The sequence below is a fragment of the Lynx canadensis genome, chromosome X (genome assembly GCF_007474595.2).
Source record: "Lynx canadensis isolate LIC74 chromosome X, mLynCan4.pri.v2, whole genome shotgun sequence".
Classification (NCBI taxonomy): domain Eukaryota; kingdom Metazoa; phylum Chordata; class Mammalia; order Carnivora; family Felidae; genus Lynx; species Lynx canadensis.
The window spans coordinates 86,243,392-86,267,959 of record NC_044321.2 but is presented as its reverse complement, the minus strand read 5'-3'; the positions used below and the strand labels follow the sequence as shown (position 1 = coordinate 86,267,959).

At 37.0% G+C, this 24,568-nt stretch overlaps 2 protein-coding genes across 5 annotated transcripts in view; one reads left to right on the top strand and one right to left on the bottom strand.

Moving 5' to 3' along the window:
• Window positions 1-16,082, bottom strand: part of COL4A5 (collagen type IV alpha 5 chain) — a 243,941-nt gene extending 227,859 nt beyond the window's left edge. For both annotated transcript variants that reach the window (XM_030305778.1, XM_030305781.1), the window contains exon 1: window positions 15,642-16,082. In XM_030305778.1, coding sequence (XP_030161638.1) covers window positions 15,642-15,722 — 81 coding nt within the window. In that variant the 5' untranslated portion in view covers window positions 15,723-16,082. The remainder of the gene's footprint in view (window positions 1-15,641) is intronic.
• A 1,530-nt stretch (window positions 16,083-17,612) lies between these two features.
• COL4A6 (collagen type IV alpha 6 chain) overlaps window positions 17,613-24,568 on the top strand; it is a 318,514-nt gene continuing 311,558 nt past the window's right edge. For 2 of the 3 annotated variants that reach the window (XM_030305618.1, XM_030305620.1), the window contains exons 1-2: window positions 17,613-17,783; window positions 17,978-18,029. In XM_030305618.1, coding sequence (XP_030161478.1) covers window positions 17,773-17,783; window positions 17,978-18,029 — 63 coding nt within the window. In that variant the 5' untranslated portion in view covers window positions 17,613-17,772. The remainder of the gene's footprint in view (window positions 17,784-17,977; window positions 18,030-24,568) is intronic. The other variant, XM_030305619.1, reaches the window with a different exon arrangement.

Here is a 24,568-nt window from a genome sequence, read left to right as displayed (position 1 = left end):
ACCAATTACAAAATTGAAAAGGCAAGCGACCAAAAGGGAGAACATATCTACAAAACATGTATGTATTAGATTAGACAAGATGTTGAATCCAGAATATATAAAGCTCTTAATACTCAGCTATGAGAAAACAAAAAAGAAATGGCCTACTGAAGCACATGACATGGATGAATCACAAATGTATTATGTTAAAGAGGAAAAAAAAGCTAGACTCAAAAGGTTACATACTGAATGATTCAATCTATGACATTATGAAAAGGTAAAATTATACAAAGACAAAATAGATGAGTAATTGCCAGAACTGTGGGTAGGCTGGGGGGAGGGGGCTAATTATAAAAGGGAAGCATTTTATAATTATAAAAGGGAAACATTTCATATTTTGAAATGATGAAACTGAATCTTGATTATGGCAGTGGTTACAAGATCATATGCTTCTATCAAAACTCATAGAATAGTACACCAAAGATAGTAAATTTTACTAAATATAAATAAAAAGACAACTATAAGAAAACTACCACGTGATTACAAAACTCAGATATCAAAATGGTTACAATTAAAGAGTAACTGGGGCACCTGGGTGGCTCAGGTCATGATCTCACAGTTCCATGAGTTTGAGCTCCAGCCTTACATGGGGGTCTCTGCTCTCCATTCTCAGCATGGAGCCCACTTCAGATCCTCTGTCTCCCTCTCTCTCTCTGCTCCTACCTTGCTCACACATTGTCTCTCTCTCAAAAATAAACTTAAAAAAAAGGGTTACTATAATAATAGCAAATACAGGCAAGGATGAGGAATAATTAGAACTTTCATACATTGGTGGAATGTACAATGGTACAACCACTTTGGAAGACAATTTATGTTTCTTGTAAAGTTAAAAATAGACTTATGATAACCCAGCAATTCCATTACTTGATATTTGTCCAAGAAAACAAAAGGACATGTCCACACAAAGACTTGTTGCAACGTTCATAGCAGAGGAAGTGGGGGAAAACTGAAGACACTTTTCTCCATTCTGACTCAGTACTTGGTATTTTTCCACTCCCAGTCTTTCTCTTCTTCCGCCTCTGGGCCCCTAGGTCCATAAAACCCTGGGAGCTTTTTGTTTGGGGCTTCTTCATCAGTGAGATGACCTACCCCCAAGTCTGTGGTTATCCAAAGGACCTGGAATCACTGTGTTGAGAAAAATGTAAATGGGAGGGAAGGAGAGTCGGCCCTTTCCTTGGTTTAGTCTCTTGCTTATACAATCATAGTAAGCAATTAAAGACTTGACTGTTACTTTCATTTTGGCTTGTTTTAGTTGGCTACTCAGATTTAAGAGCTCAGCCGAGCTCCTGACAATATGATCATTTAAATAGGTGCCAGTTCAACCAACAGAATGGGAAAAGATATTTGCAAATGACATATCGGACAAAGGGCTAGTATCCAAAATCTATAAAGAGCTCACCAAACTCCACACCCGAAAAACAAATAACCCAGTGAAGAAACGGGCAGAAAACATGAATAGACACTTCTCTAAAGAAGACATCCAGATGGCCAACAGGCACATGAAAAGATGCTCAACGTCACTCCTCATCAGGGAAATACAAATCAAAACCACACTCAGATATCACCTCACGCCAGTCAGAGTGGCCAAAATGAACAAATCAGGAGACTATAGATGCTGGCGAGGATGTGGAGAAACGGGAACCCTCTTGCACTGTTGGTGGGAATGCAAATTGGTGCAGCCACTCTGGAAAACAGTGTGGAGGTTCCTCAGAAAATTAAAAATAGACCTACCCTATGACCCAGCAATAGCACTGCTAGGAATTTACCCAAGGGATACAGGAGTACTGATGCATAGGGGCACTTGTACCCCAATGTGTATAGCAGCACTCTCAACAATAGCCAAATTGTGGAAAGAGCCTAAATGTCCATCAACTGATGAATGGATAAAGAAATTGTGGTTTATATACACAATGGAATACTACGTGGCAATGAGAAAGAATGAAATAAGGCCTTTTGTAGCAACGTGGATGGAACTGGAGAGTGTGATGCTAAGTGAAATAAGCCATACAGAGAAAGACAGATACCATATGTTTTCACTCTTATGTGGATCCCGAGAAACTTAACAGAAACCCATGGGGGAGGGGAAGGAAAAAAAAAAAAAAGAGGTTAGAGTGGGAGAGAGCCAAAGCATAAGAGACTCTTAAAAACTGAGAACAAACTGAGGTTTGATGGGTGGTGGGAGGGAGGGGAGGGTGGGTGATGGGTATGGAGGAGGGCACCTTTTGGGATGAGCACTGGGTGTTGTATGGAAACCAATTTGACAACAAACTTCATATATTGAAAAAAAAAAAGAAAAAAGAAAAAAATGAAAAAAAATAGGTGCCAGTTATTTCTTGATGAAATTTAACACTATGTTTTTAGTCTAAGGAAATAGGAATGGAAAAGGACCTCCTCAATCTGTAACTATGAAAAACTTAAAGCTAACATAAGGGCGAAATACTGAATATCTTCCCCAAAAGACACAGTACCAAAATGGATGTCTTCTCTTACCACTTCTATTAAACTTGTACTGGAGGTCCTAGCCAGTTCAAATAAAGCAGCCAGCACAAAAAAGGCATAGGAATTGAAAAGGAAAAAGTGGAACTCTCTTTCTTTGCAGACAGTATAATTATGTACATGGAAAATACAAAGTAACTACTAGAACTAAAGAATAAATTTAACGATGCTGTTCTATATGGTAGATTACACTTACACTGTTGTATGGATCTATCAAAATGCACAGAATGCATGCATAAAATAGGTTAATTTTATAATATGTACCTCAAACCCTAGAAAAAAGGAAAAATCAGTAATGTCTTAGGATAAAAATATCAATCTAAAAATCTGAAACTATAAAGATTCTAGAAGAAAACATATAATATTATTGTAACCTTGGAGTTTAAGATTTCTTAGAGAAGACACAAAAGGTACTGAAAGGGAAGGGGCATGAGTGAGCTTGGGGTAATGGAACAGTTCTACATCTTGACCTGACTGTGGTTACTGTGTATACAACTGTTAAAAAACAATGGAACTGTTAACCTAAGATCAGTGAATACCACTTTTTGTAAATTACACTTCAATAAAGTAACAGTTGAAGTGCAAATATTAAAATGTTCACAGCAGCTTTACCTGTAATAGCCACAAACTGGAAACAAACCAAATGTCCATTAACAGGTAAATGGAAAAACAAAATGTGGCATCTCCATACGATGGAATACTAACTACATAGCAAGAAAATAATGAGCTATGGAGACAAATCACAACATGGATGACTCTCAAATGCTGAGAGAAAGAAGATAGAACAAAGTATACATACCATATGATTCCATTTAAATAAACTCTAGAAAATGAAACAAATGTAAGAAAGCAGATCAGTGGTTACTTGGTGGTGGAAGATGGAATTGGGAAGGGAGGAAGGGACTACAGGAAGGCATGGAAATCTTTTGGGGTGATATATATGTTCCTTATTTTTAATGTGCCAATTTCACAGGCATTACATAGGCCACAACTCCTGAAATTGTATACTTTAAATATGTGCACTTTACTGTATGTCAGTTATACCTCAAAGTTGCTTCAAAACTACAGAGAGGCAGATTTGAGCTCAATAAAAGAGCTTTTCCTTCTAACAACCAGAAAAATAGATTTTTAGAATTAAAAGAAACTTCATAGGTATTGCTGACAAGGTAGCATACATTCCCTATTTGAGCAATTTTAGTAATGGGACATTTCCATTATTAAATAGCTTAATTGTTAGAAAATTATTGGTATCAAGAGTTCCTGTAATTTAATCCATTGATTCTCGGTCTTGTCTGGTCTCTGGTGCTATCTAAATCTACCCCCCCCCCCTCAAATTCAAAATTCATTCAACAACTAACTACTGAGAACCAACTATATACAAAGAACCAGTCTATATACTGTCTATATACTGTGTGAATACAGTCTATATACTGTGGTGAATACATAGATATATAAGACAAAGACCCTGATTTCATGGATTTTCCAATTTAGTATCTAAAAATAACTCTGATTATCTTTCTTCATCAGTCTCCTCTGCTTTGGTTCATATAGTGAGAAATTTTCTGACTTGGCAATTGGACTGAAGATGGTAGGAAAGACACAAGTCCAATCTAGTATCATCATTTTCTATTTGCTAGGTTTATTGTGTCTACTAGGATGAATACAAGTACAAAGTCATATTATCAGCTCACCAATCCCTAAACCAAAGTGGTATCCTGGAAAAAGGATGAGAATAAGATTCCTGCTCTGCTTCTGCAACTAGCTACATCCCTCATCAATATTTCACTTTCCTGTAAAATGATGGAGCTGGTCTCTGTAGTGGTTTTCAAACTTTTTGGTCTGAAGACCCTTTTACTCCCTTAAAAATCAATGAGAACCCCAAGAGCTTTTGTTTAGGTGGGTTATATCTAACAATATGTACCATATAAAAAACTGAGTAAAAAATAAAAATTAAATAAAACTGAGAAATATTTAAAATAATTATTTATTCATTCATTTAAAATGAACAATAATGAACCGATTACATGTTAACATATGTTATACATTTTTATGAAAACGAATTACATTTTCCAAAAGTACAAAAAAAAAAGTACGAAGAAGGATTGTTTAGATTGTTTTACATATTTTTGGCAAATCTCTTTAATGTCTGCCTTGATAGAAGCCAGCTTCCTCATATCTGTTTCTGCATTCACTCTGTCTCACTCAATATGTTGTTTTGGTTGAAATAGTTGGGATCTCCATATCTGCTTCTGCATTCATTCCGTTGCAATATGTTGTTTTGGTTGAAATATATGAAGAAAATCTGGCTTCATAAAGTTATACATTTGGAAATTTGAGTATTTTAATAGCCTTTTAAGATAATTGTGGATATTCTTTGACACAATGCCAAAGCTCTGTAAGTGGTAGAGTCTAAGGTTAGTTGCAACACAGAATCTGAAACCTTATCAATTAACTATTTGTACTCAGTTACATTAAAACTCATTGATCTATCTTGCCTCTGAATGGATCTTTTATCCATGCATGATATGGTAACATCATGCATTAGTCATTTGGAAAATACTGGTCCACTGAGATTTACACAACTTACGAATGTTAACACATTTCATTATACAATATCAAAAAAAATCATATACATTAATATAGTTACCAATCTCATTAGAAAAGGCTAAGATTTTGAAAGCTGTCAAGCTCATAGTGGCAAATTCAAGTTTTCCAAAATTCTAGTTCTTACTTGAAAAGTTCAAATTTGTTTATTGGCAAAAATACTGAGAGTAATTTTCCTTTAAGTGATAGAGTCACTTTGCTCATTTTCAAGAAAATGCCTGCCAAATACCCAAGTCTGAATAACAACAGTTTGTCTCAGTTGTTCTTTCAATAAAAATGTGTTCCATGCAAAGATCAGCTAGTTCGAGCCACAACTGAATCAACTGCACACGTGCTTTCCCTAAAAACAATGACCTTACTGAAACATACAGAAGAGTTGTGTGTATACTTCCCATTTTGTCATACAGTATGTTAAAAACATGTGCACCTGAGAGTCAAGACTTAATAAAATTAATGCTACACTGAGACGATTCTTAATAAAATTGGCTTTTTATCCCCTGAGAATATGAAGAATACAACCTACTAGGACAATTTGGTACACTGCACTAGCAGTTTTACCCACCATCAGCGCAAATGCCAACACAGTGAAAAAGGCACACTTTGAAACCACTGACCTGAAAGATCTTTCAATGTACCTCTAGCTCTAAAATGTCTAGAATTATGTAAATAGTCACCATCTTCCATTTGTACAACTCTACAAAACATTAGTTTCTCTATTAAGTGATACATCTTACATTTAACAAATACATCAATTTCTTACAAATCTGCTATTTGTAAGGACATGCTCATGAGGTCATGCTCATGAGGACATGCTCATGAGGTCATGGAACAGGACCTATTTTTTCCTTGCTAAACTAACCTCGATTTCATTCAGATTTTCCCACTCTCCAACTTTTCCAGGCACCAATGTGCTTTGGGGGAGGGGGGTGGTTAAGTCACTGGTCTAACTCTACTTTTATGGTCCTTCATTTGCCAATGTACTGGTATAAATATATACATATAAAACAATTCTAACCAATGAGATATAAGGGGTGTTTTCAGAGTGGAGGTATGGGACTCTTGAGAAAGTTTTCAGTACTGAAAAAAAGGACACAAATGAACAAACAGTTCATACTCTTCTTTACTGGACATTGCGGTGTCTGCATGTGCTCTCTGGAACTGCAGCAGCCATCTTGCTAGTATGAAGGGAACTAATCTGAGAGTAAGCTGATAGGCAGAGTATGGCAAAACAGAAAGTGGAAAGAACCTAAGTCATTATTTGGCTGAATTAATTAACCTTGTAGATATTCTACTTCAAAACTTCTTGTTAAGTGAGCTAAAATTTGTCTTTATTGTTGAGACCATTGAACTGGTGTTTTCTACCACTTGGAACAGAAAAACCCTTATCTCATATAAAGACACTATTATGTCTATCCTTCATATACAGAAATGTTTTACGACATCAATTAAAAAATGAGATTATGGACAGAGAAGGACCTCTCTTCCTTTAGCAAAGTCCTAGAGAGCTCAAAATGCAGAATACACTAAACAAGCTCACTAGTGTCCGATTCTTAGTACCATTTCCCTCCCAAAGTTCCAAAATCTCCTTCTCTATCCCGTTAGTCATATATACCATAAGAAATTTTGGATGCAAATCAGCCATTTCTCATAACATATAGGAAGAGTGTTATTTGACTGAATTATAAGATGATATAAATGCCAACAGAATTTCTTACAGTCCTATTTAGGTACTCACTGTCATAAAACCAATTCCATTAACCTGACTAGCACTTGCTCATAAATGGTGCTTAAGTCACCAAGTTAATAAGTAAATGTAATGTTTACATCGGATTCAGTAAAATTAAAAAGTAAGTTAAAAATTAAATTTAGCGAAAGCTTGTTTCCTTTATAACATTTGCCTTTGGTTGGCTTTGGTTAGCAAATAGCAAGGGATTTAAGATTCTCATTTCAACAGGGCAGCAAGTACCATTGCAGACTACACTTTTGGTTAAAGGCCAGCAGAAGCTGCTAAAGGAACAAAGGGCAGTTGGACCTGGATAGATTATGAAGGTAAATAAACTCAAGCATTGATGCATAAAATGAGAATCTGGTTTGTTAAAATTAAAGGAGCCTATGTATCAGAGATCACACTAAAGATACCTCTCCAAAAAACCTCAAGAAATACTGCTATTAAAAACAAATCTTTGTAATCAAGATTTAGTTAAGTGGCTGGGTGGTTCATTTATAATGTTAATTAGAGAGAGTATATTTTCAAAAATTACTTCTGTTCCATAGTTGCTATTGTCAGAAGGGGATGAGATAATGGAATCATTACATTTTAAAAAGAAAATCATTAGAGGATAGGACCAAATCAACCAACCAACTGGCAATCAATTGAGCATCAATTCCATAGTCACTCTACTAGATAGAAAAAAAATGATTAAGGTTGTCTCATAGGCACTCTTATACACTACTGATAGGAGTATAATTGGTAAAACCATTCTGGAAAGTAATTTGGCAAGAGCAGATCTCTGTCATTCGGAAACTTAAAGTTTAGCTATTCAAATGCCACCTGGAAAAGCCATAATGCATAACAGTTTGTGATTTTACAGAGGAATACATTTGAATTGCACAAGCTACAAGGCTGGCATAAAGGCAATAAAGTCTCTTCGCTAGTGAGGAAATACAAGAAGGTAAAGTGGGAGTGGTACAAAATGGATGGGGGACCTCTGATCTCATATATACTTACAAGTTTGTTTCTAAAAGAGGAGATGGGAGCTGGAATAGCATCAACCCAAAGTGGGAAAAATAGATTAGCAATTAATGGGGGGAAAGGTCCTGGAGTAACACTAAGGGAAAGATGAAAGCAAGGGACAGAACTAGACAAAGACATGGCCATTTAAGTGCACACATCATAGGCGGCTACGGGTCAGGGCTGGTGAAGAGGGTGGGGAAGGAGAGCAGAAGGGGCTCCCACTTCAGTCGCATTCCAAAATTCTCCTAGGGAAGGAGGGATATCAATGGGTTTGAGGTATGTTATACCCTTGCTATGGCTAGGAAGAAGTCAGTAGGGGAGTTATTCATGGAGGGCAGCCTCCACCTTCTGTCCAGGGGAGAGATGTACAGGAATGTATGGTTCACAAAATTAAAATTTAGGCCCTTGAAGATGGATGGCCTAGGCAATTATAGTAAAGAGTTATCAAAGGATGGGCCAGTGGTGAGTGTATCTTTAAAATCAAGTTAAGTGACCAATCGCAGGACAGGACTACGGGCAGGGCAGTGGGAATTATTCAACTTTTCAACATGACTTTACTTTTCTGTATTATCTATAATGTATTAAATAGGAACTGAGGAAAATCTCATGAGCAGGCTCTAGAACCAGACCATTCCAGTTCAAATCTTGGCCCAATCACTTACCAACTGCATGACCTTAGACAAGTTATTTAACTACCTTGTGGGCCTCAGATTCCTTGCACATAAAAATGGAAAGAGTATTACCTATCTAATAGGGTATAACACAGGAACTACTAAAAAAAAGTTAGCTATCATAATTTATCTGTTAATGTCATTTTTCTAAATGTCAGAGTCTACTATATATACCAAAGACTCTGAAAATACTTATGGCCTCTAACCCACTAATTCCCCATAAAGGAGGAAGTACTAAAAAAATAATACAAAATACGGAATAAGAATTGTTCACGGCAGTTTTTCTTACAATGGCTTTACAAACTTGAAATTTAAAGATATATTCTATACGGATACCTGTCTGGCTCAGTCAGTAGAACATGCGGTTCTTGATCTTCAGGGTTGTGAGTTTGAGCCCCACATTGGGCGTAGAGATTTTTTTTTTCTTTTAATTTACAGGTTAGCATATAGTGCAACAATGATTTCAGAAGTAGATTCCTTAATGCCCCTTACCCATTTAGCCTATCCCCCCCCAAAACCCCTCCAGCAACCCTGTTTGTTCTCTGTATTTAAGAGTCTCTTATGTTTTGTCCTCCTCCCTGTTTTTATATTATTTTTGCTTCCCTTCCCTTATGTTCATCTGTTTTGTATCTTAAATTCCTCATATGAGTGAAGTCATATGATATTTGTCTTCCTCTGACTAATTTTGCTTAGCATAATACCCTCTAGTTCCATCCACATAGTTCCAAATGGCAAGATTACTTTTTAAAAATCTTTAAAAAAATATTCTGGGGTGCCTGGGTGGCTCAGTCGGTTAAGCTTCCGACTCTTGATTTTGGCTCAGATCATGATCTCATGTTGTTGAGATCATACCCCAAAGAGTCCGGCTCTGTGCTGATAGCACTAGGCTGCTTAGGATTCTTTATCTCAGCCCCTCTCTCTCATGCGTGCATACGCAGCCACTCTCCCCCTCTCTCTCAAAATAAATACATAAGGATTTAGAAAGTATTACATAGAGGTACATGGGTGGCTCAGTCAGTTAAGCATCAGACTCTTGATTTTGGCTCAGGTCATGATCGCACAGTTCATGGGATAAAGCTGTATGTTGGGCTCTGCACCGGAGGGCAGGGAGCCTGCTTGGGATTCTCTCTCTCCCTTTCCTTCTGCTCTTCCCCTGCTTGCACTCTCTCTCTCTCAAAATAAATAAATAAATAAACTTAAAAATATATATATATTCTATAAAAGTGAATAGGTAAATTAATTGTGGTGTGTATAAATATAAATTGTATACAGCCATTTAAAACTAGTATCTTTAAAGGAAGAATTTTAATAACATGGGGAAATGCTTGATAAGTGAAAAAGCATTAAGTTATAAAACTATATATAAAGTAATTCCAGCTTTTAAAAATTTTAACCAATATACTCTTTTAAGAAAAGATTAGATACATAAGAAGGAAAATCATCAAAACAACAATAGAGGTTATTTCTATGCTATTGGTAGAATTGTGGACATGTTTTTATTTTGTTTATAATTTTCTGTATTTTTCAAGTTTCCCATACTGAACACATATTACTTTTGCTATCAGACAGAACCAACATGGAAATTGGTTGAACAAATGAACAGATATACAGTTCTTGCTTATGATTTAATAGGGAAAACAGATAAAATCCCATGAACCAAAATACTTGTAAGACCAAATATATTTGGATACTAGACAGGAAGAGCATAAATACTGCGTGTTCAAAGAAGTGTAAAATCAGTCATTGGTATATAATAGTAAGGGAAAGTTTAAGAGAAAGACTATTTATTCTCACTAGCATGTAAACTCCATGAAGGCCAGAAACTTGTCTATCTTATTTAGTTTTATCCACAGTATCTAGCACAAACTGATTTTGTGAACAGTACATATCCAAGAGTGTGGAAATAAAACAACCTAAATACAATTCTTAAATACTTGTAAGTTGCTGAATAAATATCTGCTGGATGAATATAAACATCACACTGAAACTGAGTGAAGATTTAGATCGATAGGACTCTAATCAAAATGGAGAGGCAAAATATGTATGTAGTAATCAAGATTATAGAAAAGCTGACCTAGGCTACAATGGAGAACATATATTATAAAATGTAATGAAAAATAAGGTTGGATGGGGGGAAAGATAATGTTAGATCCTGAAAATCAGGCAGAAAATTTGAGAGTTAACGCAGTAAGAAATGGCAAGTCAATAGTTTGTAATCACAATAATGAAATCTTTAATTTATTCATTATTTGCCAAGTATTATTCTAAATACTTTACATAACTCTTCTCATTTTATCCTCAAAATAATCTGTGACATAGGTACCACTCACACCCTTTTGCCAATAAAGGAATTTGACTCCAGAGGCCAAGCTTTTAAAGACTGTATAAGACCTCTCCAAAGCCCACGAAACATGTCTGAAGAAAGATACCAGAAAGCAGTGAGATTCGAAAACATCAAAGATGTGTTTTTATTCTGTGGTCTTGGACTGGAATCAGTGATGTAAGTACAAATTCATGTTGTTTAATCATATATATACAAAGATAGGTTGTAAAAAAATAAGATATAGACGTGGGTATGTATCTATGTTTTGTCTGTTGAGAAGACATAGATGCAATGACACCTCAATAGCAATGAGCACGCCAAGCACCCAGGCACTGATCTCTAAATACCATTATCCAATAAAAGAATCAAAGCTCCCTGGAGAAACAGCTGATTCCAAGGCTGGGGCAGAGAAAGTAGAAAAATGAGGCTGGAACATCTTGTGGTACCAGAATGTAAGGCAATGCTCAAAAAACGATAAGGACACACTGAAAGGACACAGCAACCAACTAGAAGAGGCTCCTGTTAGCCAAAAATGGGGTAACTTCAGCCAAAAAAAATAGCAAAATTCATTATAACTCATAGAATAAAACAAATATCCATAATTCCATACTACCTTAAATAAATGAATAAATAGATAATAAATAAATAGCAGAGAACATAAAGTTCTGTTACATTAGAATTCAATTATTAAATGCAGAAAATGTTAAAACCTGAAAATCACCATTTGGCAAATGTCAGAGTAATAATTATTCAGGCTAGAATCCTCAATAGATGCTAAAATTAGCAGGCAAGTATGATGAGAAACAGGATATTTACATTGTTTCATAGTATCACCCCAAACAGTCTCACAAGATCTGCTTACTTTGTAATTATGAAAAGGACAAAATAGTGACTTTATGGCATATAAACCTGGCAGACATAACATGAATCAAGTTATCAAGGTTGGATCTTGAGAAACTTAACAGAAGACCATGGGGGAGGGGAAGGGGGAAAAAAAGTTACAGAGAGGAAGGGAGGCAAACCATAAGAGACTCTTAAATACAGAGAACAAACTGAGGGGTTGATGGGGGGGTGAGGGAGAGGGGAAAGTGGGTGAAGGGCACTGAGGAGGGCACTTGTTGAGATGAGCACTGGGTTTTGTATGGAAGCCAATTTGACAATAAATTATATTAAGTAAATAAATAAATACTGTATCAATAACATCAAAAAGTTAAAAAAAAAAGGTTAACTCAAGTAAAGAGTCTTATGTGTCGTATATACAAACATCAAAAGCCAAATAAAAACACAGAAAAAAATGTACACACTCTTACACAAAGGACAGGTACATACATAAATATATACACAAGACTAAAGTTGTATAGATAGTTGAGTAAATACAATTGGATATGATAGGGAAGTAAATTGGTAAAAACAACATATGTGAATTGGGCATATTAAGCAGAGTGCCACCATATACACGTACCCTGTTTTATCACAATAGACATGCTCCTGAAAAGTTCAGTATATTTAAAATTATGGAAACTAATTAAAAGAAGGATAAAGCAAATCTTTCCTCAAAATAATCATCCACCACAAATTATAGTTGTTTTAGAAATCTAACTTTAAAAAGTTAGTTAATATAAAAATGTGATTGTATAAAATCATACAACCTGCAGCAAGCAATTGCTTCTATATTGCTTTTAAATTATCTCTCTATATGTAGACCTACATATGGAGATCAAACTGATCTCTATTATGATCTTTTACTCTACCTCCAAAGCTCTTTCCGTTATGCCATGCTACTTCTCCCGACATCAGCAGGAAGAGATATAATCCCCATTATCATTTCCCTTTCAACTCTTGTGTCTCCACCACCAAAAAAAAGAAAAAAAGTAGCAGAGATCCAAACACTCTGAAGAGCAAATAAATCTTTACAGACCACATACAAAAGAGGCAGTATAGTACAGTGATTGAGGGTAAAGGATTTGGAGTCAAGGTGTCTCAATTCACATTTCCAGCTCCCCAACTTAATACCTCTGTGATTTTTTGCAAGATACTTAACCTCTATGATCCATAGATTCTTGATCTGTAAAGTGGGGATAACAATGATATACACCTCATAGGTCTGTTGTGAAGATTAAATATGATAATGTACATTACCATATTAGCACAGTGCTTGGCACATAGTAAACACTCAAAAATGTAAGCTACGGTAACAGTGTCAATAAATTCTTCCTATGGAGCAGTTAATTCATAGCATACTTCACAGGAAAAACTGTTCCTGGTCACAAACCACAATACCACCCTTAATGAGTTGTTGCCACTGGTCACAAGAGAGATGGTCTGTTTAAATTAGAGAAACCTATCCATCTACTGCACAAAAAACTCACTATCCATAAATCTAAGTGTGTATCCTACTGACAGTGAATAAATACAGGTATAATTACCTTTGCATAAAAATGTTATTTTCACCACTACAAATGACCATTGCGATCTAAACCTGCCTTTTTCTCTTACTACTAGGTAAGAACATAAAAGTTACTCTATTCCACCTAATAAACACTCTACTTAAAAAAAATCTTCCACATACTTGTGATATCCCAATTTGGCATGACTTCAGGGATAAATCACTTAACTATGAAAAATGAAAGCAATTTAAGTTATCAATGGTCTTCCTGATATAAAAGTCCCAATACTAGACTACTGCAGCCAATAATCAGTCAGCCCCAGTACCATCCAGTTTACTCTGGAGAAGGTCACCAATATCCCTGCACTAATATGGAGAGAAGATACCATTCAGATCTTTGAGATTAAAACATTTCATCTAACTAGGATATTGATGTGTGAAGCAGAAAAACCAAACCCCTGGCTTTATTACAGGCACAGTGTCCTAATGACAGAGAAATGGGATACAAAAATGATCTTTTAAAATTACATAGAAAGAAAAAGGAAAAAACTGCATGGTATCTTCTGTAACTACTTCATGAACACTCAACCGTTAAAGAGTGCAAGAAAACAATCTTGCTCCCCAGTTTTGTCAACCATAAAAAGAGATCTCACTTTTAATATAAATTGATTTAATACAAATTGATGTATAGTATTGTTATACATACCTGCACAACTGGTATCTGGTACACATTTACTAATAGCAATGTCACATAAAAAATTTGAAATATTTAATCAAACATCCACAAAATCTTTGCCCCTGGCCAAATGCCATAAGCAGTAAGCACCATGATGTTTTTAAAGGTAACTATTTTCAACAACACCATTGTAGTTTCATCTAAAGGTCTATAAGCACTATCGAGTGGCAAAACTTTACCCCATTCAGATGCTCTGCATCCAAAAAGCAATTTTAAGTCATCTAATTGTTTTGGAGGCAAAATTACAAACGTAGTTACAAATACTTGACATTCATGGTTTTTCAGCAGATTTGCTATCATAATTACGCTGTGCTTGGAGTAATATGAAAGTTAGTTTTCATACCTTGAGTACACATTTTCTGGAGGATAAAAGAAGGACAATGTAATGTAAGGTATGCTGAGTGTATAGAGAAACCAGACAGCTAACTTAAAGGTGGACCCAGATAAGCCCTAACATAGCAGCTGCATATATAAAAAAGTGCCAAGTCACTCAACCACGTGAAGGCCTAAGCCATTCTCTCACATTAATGATCACTCAAATATAACTTTTAAATAATCTTTCACATACTTAATTCTTTAGAGGTTAAGTGAAATGAAGGATGATGGCTTCAGGCTGGAGAACACTTCTTTAACAAAGCCATTCATTCCTTCACATCTGCCTCTTCCCCAGAAAGAGAGTGGGTGGGACTACCCAGAGATCCTTCTAGGAGATATACTGGGGTTTTAATTCTCCATTCCTAAAAACTAAGTGGAACTTTTCGCTCTGTCATTTCACATGAGCATCCTCCTTCACTGTGCTTTAAACCAGAACACTTATTCCCGGGGGAAAAAGAGAATTCCTTTCCTTTAAACAGGTGATGGGCAAATTCTCCATTTGTTTAGGTGCCTTAGTTTTTTTTGTTTTTGTTTTTGTTTTTTTTTAAGTAAACAACAAACAGAAACCCAAAACTTAAAATTAAAAAAAAAAAAAAGACGCAAAAAAGACCTGAAGCCTAAGGCCATCCGTCTGGATCTCCTTCTTCTCTGGTGTGTTACCTGAGCTTTCGCGATAAGAATGTCAAAAGGGGAACTAGGTCTCTACAGAGGCTTTCCTGGCCAGAGAAGGCAGATTCGTGCTGCTTAAGGAAGGAGCAAAAGGGAAGCACTTCCTGGGCGCGCTCAGCACTTTGATGGCAGCTGGATTCGGAAAAGCCTAAATATTAATACTACAGCCCAAGTTTAAAGAGTGCGTGGGTTGGGCACAACTAGTGTAAAGGTTAGCCGGCAGGCAGGGAAACCCCCGAGGGCGCAGGGTGGGGAGGAAAAGTTTCAAATACCCTCCAGAGCCTGGCGATCTGTTCACCGGCGTCCCCCAACCCCGGCCCCGCTCCGACCCCCGAGGGGCTAGCTGCTGGAAAGCAAGTAGCCCCATTTTTAAACGTAAACCTCTCCCCCTGGGCTGACGAAGGCTGGAGTTACCAGCGTTGTAAATAATGTTTGCTTTTTGTTTTCCTAAGCAAGTAAGGGCAGACTGGAATTCCCTAGCCAAGGCCGAGGAGAAAGGAAGGTAAAGGGACAAAAAAGTAACTTCTGCGGGAGAGTGAGGTGACAGGGGCGGGGGGGGGGGAGGGGAGGGGGTACATGGAGGGGGGGAGGTAGATCGAAGGACTTACCGCAGCCTCTGCAGGCTGCCCCCAAAGACTGAGGGCCAGTAAGAACAAGCCGGCAGCCAGGCTGATTCCACGCAGTTGCATTCTTCTCCGGCTCCCGCAGCTCCTTCAGCACCCGCACGAGATCCCTGGCTAGCTCGGACCAACTGACATAATCTTGAGGGTTTATGGGGAGAGAGCTGGAGTCGGAGACGGACAGCGAGGGTGTCCCAATTGTGCCCGTGGGCTTAGGTGAGACGAAAGCTTTTTAAGAGTTGAGCGGGGGTGAAAAAAAAAAAATAATAATAAATAAATTTTTTAAATTGGGGGGGAAAAAAGGAGAACCTTTTCTTCCCTCCCCCCTCCCCTCCCCAAAGCCGATCTCTCGGGAGCACTTTTCCCTTCTGTCCCGACTTGCAAACTTTTTCTTCACGCAGGTCCCACAGCTCTACTTTCCTCCCTCTCTCCTCCCGCACCGCCCCCTCCCCACCAGCCCTGGGGAATTTGAGGATCACTCCGCCCCGGCTTTAGCCTGCACCAGCAACCTGCGAGGGAGTGACGCTCAGTTATTTGGGGGAGGGAAACTTCCAGGCCAGTTGACCGAGCACCGTAAGTCCAACCGGGAAGCTTTTCTATTTGTTCACTTGCACCTTCCGTTGGCATTACTCTTCCCTGCCCAGTCCCACTCTCATTCGTGAGATCCCCAAAGCCAATTACAAGTAGACCTTAGCTGGGACTATTTTTTTTCGCGGATGGATCTTGGAGGAAGTGTGCCTTTTATTGTTAATGGTTAGAAAGAAATTTTGGTCGCCGCTCCCAGGGCTGCTGGTGCTCTTTGCCTTACACCTGCTCGCAAGACAGTTTCTACATACAACAGACTATGTGAAAATATTAGAACTATATAAGTATATTTACATTATTAAATATATTCTTATAACCGAAGAATTAAGAAAATGAACATACATGTATGTGAAGACTTTATGCGTGTTATATACATCTAAGATTGAGGCGCATTCAGGAGATATTAGTAATTATCATATGGTTGGATGTTATTGTAATATAGTCATATATTTTTATTTAACTGCATCGCTAAATGCCATAATTTTTACCTTTTATATTGAACCAACATAAAAGGTATTGATTCTCATTGCGGTTGTGTTTCAGAAGGATTTAGTACAGGGAATTAAATAACTTTCTTGCAGCTGCCTTTAAAAGTAACACAAACACCAATTGGAAACGTTTATATAGAGTTAATGGCATTTGCACTGATGTTTCCCAAATAAAGTAGACTTGAACATTACTTTCGTAATCCTGATCTACAGATTGGTTAAAGTACCAACAGGCCCAGAAAATACTTTGTGTGGACTCCTGGGAAGATCTTTCAGAGATTTGCCCAAGAATTCTTCAGAACATTTCTGTTATCTCAGACCCTAGAATCTGTCACTTGGGAGTCTTTCAAGGCTTTGGACCTATTCATGGGGGCCCTCTCATCCTTAGGTTCTACTCCACTTTGGCTAGATTTCCAACCCCAGAAACCACCACCACTGCCACCCCCAAGAGCTTAGTATACAATCAATTAGAGCTTAGTATATACAATCAATTAGAATGAGTGTTGTATGCATTTGGGCCAAGTGTGCAAGTGCAGTTTGGGGCCCATTTGTAGAAGTCAGTCCTGTGCCCTAAATCTATTTATGTGTAATTGTTAACAGTGGTTTATGGAAGTGTATGCTGCATAGCTGCTTAGATCTTAGTCTTATAGGTCTCTATGGGCCTGTGCATGAAAACTATGCTGATGCGTGGGAATGTTATGTACAGAGGTGCCTGAAAGTGAGAAAGACGCCCGGCTGCCCAAGGTAGGGGGGGATGATTGACAACAGACAGCCCCGCCCCTTTCCCCTCCATTCCTTCCTCTCCTGGTGTATGGAACTATCTTTTGAGTGCGGCAAGTTGTAGCGGGCACCGCTGACTGTTTCCCTTTGGGGCACGTCTTATCTAGAAGCTGAATTTAGTTTCTTCCGAAGTGAGTCAGTTCTCCCCCCAAGCCCGTCCTCCCGAATAAGGAAGCAGCCGCCGAGCATCAGCGGAGCCCTGATGAGCCTGGGCTGTGGAGCCGCTTAGCAGTCTCCCGGGACCCAGCTCCGGAGGAGCCGCAAGCATGCACCCTGGGTGAGCTGTTGCTGCCCCGAGCTCCCCTCCCTCTTTTCCACTTTGAGCTACTTTGCCGGGCCAGGACTGTAGTTGTACTTATGTCATTGCAGAGAAAGTGGGGGCAGGCAGCAAGAAAGGGTCGGGGGCTATGGACAGACATAGGACCCCGGAGCCTAGAGAGCCCATGTTACTCACCGTTCCTCCTGTTTCAGGTTGTGGCTGCTCCTGGTTACGTTGTGCCTGACCGAGGAACTGGCCAGAGCGGTGAGTCTCTTCTCCTGACCCCTTTCCCTCTTCCTCCCTTGATCCCCTCTCCATTCCTCTTGTGTTTGTGTTAGGGGGTTACAGAAGGTTGCACTGCTAAGCAGAGTTCACATCACTCTCGTTTCTAGTGGGAGTTAATGGGGTTCTTAGAGAGGAATAGCGCAGTGTCACACGTATGCCTTTGGGACTCAGGCATCTTTCTGTCCCAAAACTTCGTAGCGGGTTGAGAAAATAAAAGTAGAAGACACAAGAGGCACACGTTTCCCAGCCTGTTCCCAGACGACTTAAGGAGTGACATCTGATGCCTTTCTCTGCATCTATCTCCAAGGAGGAACAAATGTAATTTTCCCTGCTCTACAAGAACATGAATTGGCACACAGGTTTGAGAGTGGGAGGAGAGCACAAGGAGTGGGAATTGAAAGTGTCCTGAAAATTATGGAAGTTAAGCTTAAGTATTTGCTTGTGAGTCCTTTGACAGTACCAGATGACAACATCTGGATTCTTTAACTACCTGAACTGAACTAATACCACTAATGGTGTTCAATTTCTGTCTGATGTTTCCTTCCACTGGTTTTCTGTGTCATCAAAAAGTTAAAAGTTAGTGTTTAGAATAGAAAAAAAAATCTAAAAGTTAACATTTTATAGGCTGTTTAGATATCATCCATCAAATCAGCTAGGAACTGCAGGCAGAGGAATTTCTGTAGACATCTGGTCAAGAAAAGTTTAATGGATCCCAGAAAGTGGAGAGACCTCAAATGTAATTACTAGGATAATTTACCAAAGGTGGAATGACCCAAATAATCAGAGATGCTCAGTAGCTGTTTATGCTGGCAGAAATAAAGTTAGCTGTTAAGTTCAAATATGAAGTTGTTCCAACTATTGACTACTATATCACTGCTCTACTTAATAAACTGTTAATAGCCAAAGTTACACACTATGTAGATGACAGATTAATATATATTCCAAATATTTACTTTGTAGGTTTTGACAATTTAAAATGATTGGCTGTATTTTTAATACTTAAAATGTTTTTAAATACTATTTATAGAGCCATACTTAATGCAACCCAATAAAATCGGCTAATAGTTTATGGGAGGAAAAAGGATTACTTTGTCCTGGCATATATCTTTAAGAAAATATTAGAGTGAAGTGAAATGATTTCTCTTATGAAAAGAGAATGATGCCAGAATACTTGACTTTTAACATCTTGTGACCCCCCCCGCCCCCAACTCAGAACATCAGCTCCTATATAAGTAAATTCTAAACTTTGTAAACAGAAGTATTGATCTAGGGTTCTGCCTACTTCTCCATCTGATTCCTCCAGTACACAAGTTTACTTATGTGTTACCTTGAGACTCAATACTACATTTATTGAAAATGCCACGTTTTGATTAGTTAACAATTTGGGAATCTTGCCACTTGTAAAAATGTTATGCTTGGGCAGCATACCCTCCAGCAAAATCTTTATTTTCAGACTCTAGCTGATTGTATTCAGTGTACTTTGGGAGAAAAGGCATTAACAAATCATTCTAGATAGCTGGAGACTTCCCAAACACTGCATCTTATCACTTGATCTCCTTAAAAGTCACTGAAGGATTATGCCTTAATTCTTAGAAGTATTTAAGCATGTCTCCAAAATCAAGCACTGCTTTGGTGTGTGGATTTTAGATTCTGTGTCACTGTTTTACAGTGTCACCTGCTGTCAGTGTGAGTGACCCTGGTAAGACTAAACTAAACCTTGAGATACACTGACAATATTTTTTTTAACCTTGCTTATGTCCAGAGCTGCTTCCTTCACTGCTATTTACTCCTGCATAATATCTTTGGCAGTGTAAAGCTATTTTTTTTTCATTTTGTGGAAAATGGCAAATAAGAAAAGGAGAGTCGCAAGATAAGTTCTCAAAAGATGACTTTTCTGAAGACAAGTTTCTTATTTGTTTTTACTCTTTGTACCGGATTCTCATCTATATTGGATGGACTCATCTCCTCCTCTCAAGTCCAGTTTATCCTCTGGGTTTGTGATGTTTCACCTTTCAAGTGGTCTTAGATCTTTGCATTCTCTGTACCTTGTTTGACTAACATTAATGAAAAATAACTTACAACTAGGCTGACAAGGAACTAAGTTGTGGTTCTCTATAAGAAAATTTGTTCACTGTGAGAGTTAAGTTGCCAATAACATAATATTGGTGAGCATTTGAGATAGGGTCTTTTAGGTGCTTTTGAGTTCTCTTTGTTTATAAAGCAGTGCTATTTAAAGGGATGGAAAGCTAAATGTTAAAACCTGGGATTAAAGAATGAGTTTCTGTAAACTTCTTTTAAAAGAATGATGATCTTCATTGAGGTGAAATATTGGCACAATTTATCTGAATGAGATAGAGCCTAGGATTTCAGAATATCCATAATCAGTTTTGGTTATTAAGTGCCTGAGGCACAGCACACAAAGATTTATTTAAACATAGTCTCTAACTTTCTAGGATTTCACTTTCTCAGACAATGGTGGTCATTACATTCCTTAAAAGATAAGATACCTAATGATAAATTATTATCTGCATGTACCTGCATCGTTTTAAAGAAAAGACTACAAAGATTCACGTCTCGCCATAATAGGCCAACATGACCAGCAGTTAAAATATGCGCCCAAAGTAGTCAGGGTCCTTATTTTTTCATCCCACTTTACCCTAAATCTGCTTTCATGGGTAGCTCTAATACAAGCAAATATATTTGAAGTCAAAGCCTAATGAGAATCATTTGGGTGGAGAAGATGCAAAGGGGAGAAAATATACGTCTGGCTATTCCCTTCTGCAAAGAGCATAGGCAAAATGCCTTTAGCCACATTCAAATCAAGGTGTGATTGAAATACAAACTTCTTTCCTTAAAGTTGTAACCATAAATTCACCCATTTTATGTATACAATTCAATGATTTTTAGTAAATTTGCCAAGTTGTGCAACTATCACCATACCCAGTTTTAGAACATTTTCATCACTTTGTAAGATCCTTCATATCCAGTCATATCCCCATTCCCACCCCTAACCCCAAGCAAGCATGAATCTACTTTTTTATCTCTATATGTTTTTCTTTTCTGGGTCTTTTCATATAAACAGAATCATATAATATGTAATCTTTTGTTTGGCATCTTTCACTTAGCATAGTGTTTTTGAAGCTCATTCATGTTGTAGCGTGTATCAGTGTTTTACTCTATTGATATTGGCATTTAATATTGGTATTTCATTATGGATATACCCCATTTTGCTTATACATTCACCAGTTAATAGACATTGGGCTCTTTCCAGTTTTTGGCTATTATGAATAATGCTGTTATGAATATTAACATGCAAATCTTTGTGTGGACATACAATTTACTCTTCTTGAGTAGATATGTAGGAATAGATTTGCTGGGTCATATGAAAAATTTATATTTATGTTTATTTAAATATTTTTCCATTTTAAAATTGGGTTGTCTTCTTATTATTAAGTTGTAAGAGTTCTTTGTATATTCTGGATACATGTCCTTTGCCATACATATAATTTGCAAATATTTTCTCCCAATCTGTGGATGATGGTTGGTCTTTTCATTTTCTCAGCATGAAAATTTAAAGTAGTCTTTTGCTATACTTGCTAGCAAATAACCTATATCAGATAGTTATGAATAATCACAATATATAACATGTATATGTGTGTGTACACCTAGAATATATCTCTTGGGATGACTGGGGATACTGATACATATGTATGAGTACATCATCAAGGGAATCTTCAAATGACTACATGAATGGATAACACATAACTGATAATGTGGCTACATTATTGACAGATCAAAAACAAACATTTCAAGACAGGAGAGGAGGGGAATTAGATATTAGTATTTAACGTGTTACTAAAGAAACATATATAATTCCATATCACAAATTTGTTTTATTATATTTATTGATGATTGTATTTCAATAGAATTGGTTTCCACTGTAATCCCATGTGCTTTATTGAATATATTAAAAATTTTTTAATGTTTATTCATTTTTGAGAGCGAGAGAGACAGAGCATGAGTTGAGGAGGGACAGGGAGAGAGGGAGACACAGAATCTGAAGCAGGCTCCAGGCACTGAGCTGCCAGCACAGAGCCCCATGCAGGACTTGAACCCACAAACCGTGAGTGAGATCATGACCTGAGCTGAAGTCGGACGCTTAACCGACTGAGCCACCCAGGCACCCCAAATACATTTAAAAATATTATTCTGAAAAGGAGTCCATAAGCTTCACTAGACTGCCAAAATAATCTATGACATTACAAAAAGAAACCCTGGTTATGCAATTGGATTTTAGAATAAACAAATTGTCACTTTCTAAGGCTTGTTCAGGCATGAGGGCATTTGTATTGACTACGAATACAAATAATCTGTTAGATTTTAGGCATATCATGGAGTCCCCAGTAAATATGCCCTTATATACTAGAATCTTATAATCCAGCCAGATCACAGGAGCAAAATATGCTGTTTCCCTAGTTACTTCCTTAATATAAGAATGAAATAATTCAACATCATATTGTAAGCCCTAGCCAGAGCAATTAAGCAAAAAAGAAATAAAGGCATCCAAACTGGAGAGGAAGAAATTGTCACTTTTTGTAGATGACATGATATTGTTATAGAAACCCCTAAATATTCCATCAAAAAAATGTTAGAACTAATAAATTCAGTAAAATTGCAGGATACAAAATTAATACACTAAAAAATCTGTTGTATTTCTTTACACTATTAAAGAACTGTCAGAAAGAGAAAATAAGAAAACAATGCCATGTACAAGTGTATCAAAAATAATAAAATACCAGCGAATGAGTTTACCAAGAAGGTGAAACACCTGTACAGTGAAAAGTGTAAGACATTAATGAAAGAAATTGAAGGAGACACAAATAAATGAAAACATATTCTGTGTTCATGGATAGACAAAAATTAATATTGTTTAAATGTGCATACTACTCAAGCAACACACACAGATTCAGTGCAATACCTATCAAAATTCTTGTGATATCTTTCACAGAAATAGAGCAAACAATTCTAAAATTTGTATGGAACCATGAAAGATCTCAAATAGTCAAAGCAATCTTGAGAAAGAAGAAGAAAGCTGGAGGCATCACACTCCCTGATTTCAAACTATATTACAGAGCTATAGTAATCAAAACAGTATGGTATTGGCATAAAAACACATAGAACAATGGAAGAAAACAGAAAGCCCAGAAATAAACTCATGTATATATGGTCAATTAATTTGTGACAAAGGAGCCAAGAATGGGGAAAGGACAGTCTCTTCAATAAATAGTGTTGGAAAAATTGGACAGCCACATGCAAAACAATGAAACTGGATCACTAGCTTAGACCATAAACAAAAATTAATTCAACATGCATTAAACACTTAAATATAGGACCCCAAACCATTAAACTCTTAGAAGAAAACATAGGCAATAAGCTCTTTTACATAGGTCTTAGAGATGATTGAACTGGATACCAAAAATAAATAAGTGGCACTACATCAAACAAAAAAGCTTCTGCATAGAAAAAGAAGCCATCAACAAAATGAAGAGGCAATCTACTGGAAGGGAGAAAATAATTACAAATCATATATCTTGTAACAGGCTAATATCTAAAATATACAAAGAATTCATACAACTCAATAGCAAGAAAAAAAGCAGACCTATTAAAAATGAGCAGAGGATCTAAATAGACATTTTTCCAAAAAAGACATACAGATAGCCAACAAGTACATTAAAATGTGTTCAATATCATTAATTTTCAGAGAAATGCATATCAAAACCACAGTGAGATATCACTTCACACATGCTGGAATAGCTAGCATCAAAAAGACAGTGATAACAGGTGTTGGTGAAGGTGTGGAGAAAAGAAAACCTTATGCACTGTTAGTAGGAATGTAAATTGGTGGGACCACTATGGAAAACAGTATGGAAGTTCCTCAAAAAATTAAAAATAGAGCTACCATGTGATCCAACAATTCTACTTCTGGGTATTTATTCAAAGAAAACAAACAAACAGAAAAAACAATTTGAAGAGATATACACACCCCCATATTCATTGCAACATTATTTACAATAGCCAAGACATGCAAACAACTTAATTATTCATTGATAGATGAATGGATAAAGAATTTGCTACACACCCACACACAATGGAATATTATTAACCCAAAAAAGAATGAAATTTTGCCATTTGCCAAAACATGGATGGACCTCAAGGACATTATGCTAAGTGAAATAAGTCACACAGAGAGAGACAAATACCATATAATCAATCTTATATGTGAAATCTAAAAAAAGAAAAACCAAGCTCATAGATATAGAGAACAGATTGGTGATTGCAAGAGGCAGGGAGTAGGGGATGGGAGAAATGGGTGAACTGTTTTTTTTTTAGTTTCATAAATTGAATATAAATTTTTAAAGAATGAAACAAATAGATCAATATCAATTGTCAATATGTATTAATTTTTACTTGCCTCAATTATGTGAATAGTTCCATAATTTCACCACCATGCTTGGAGT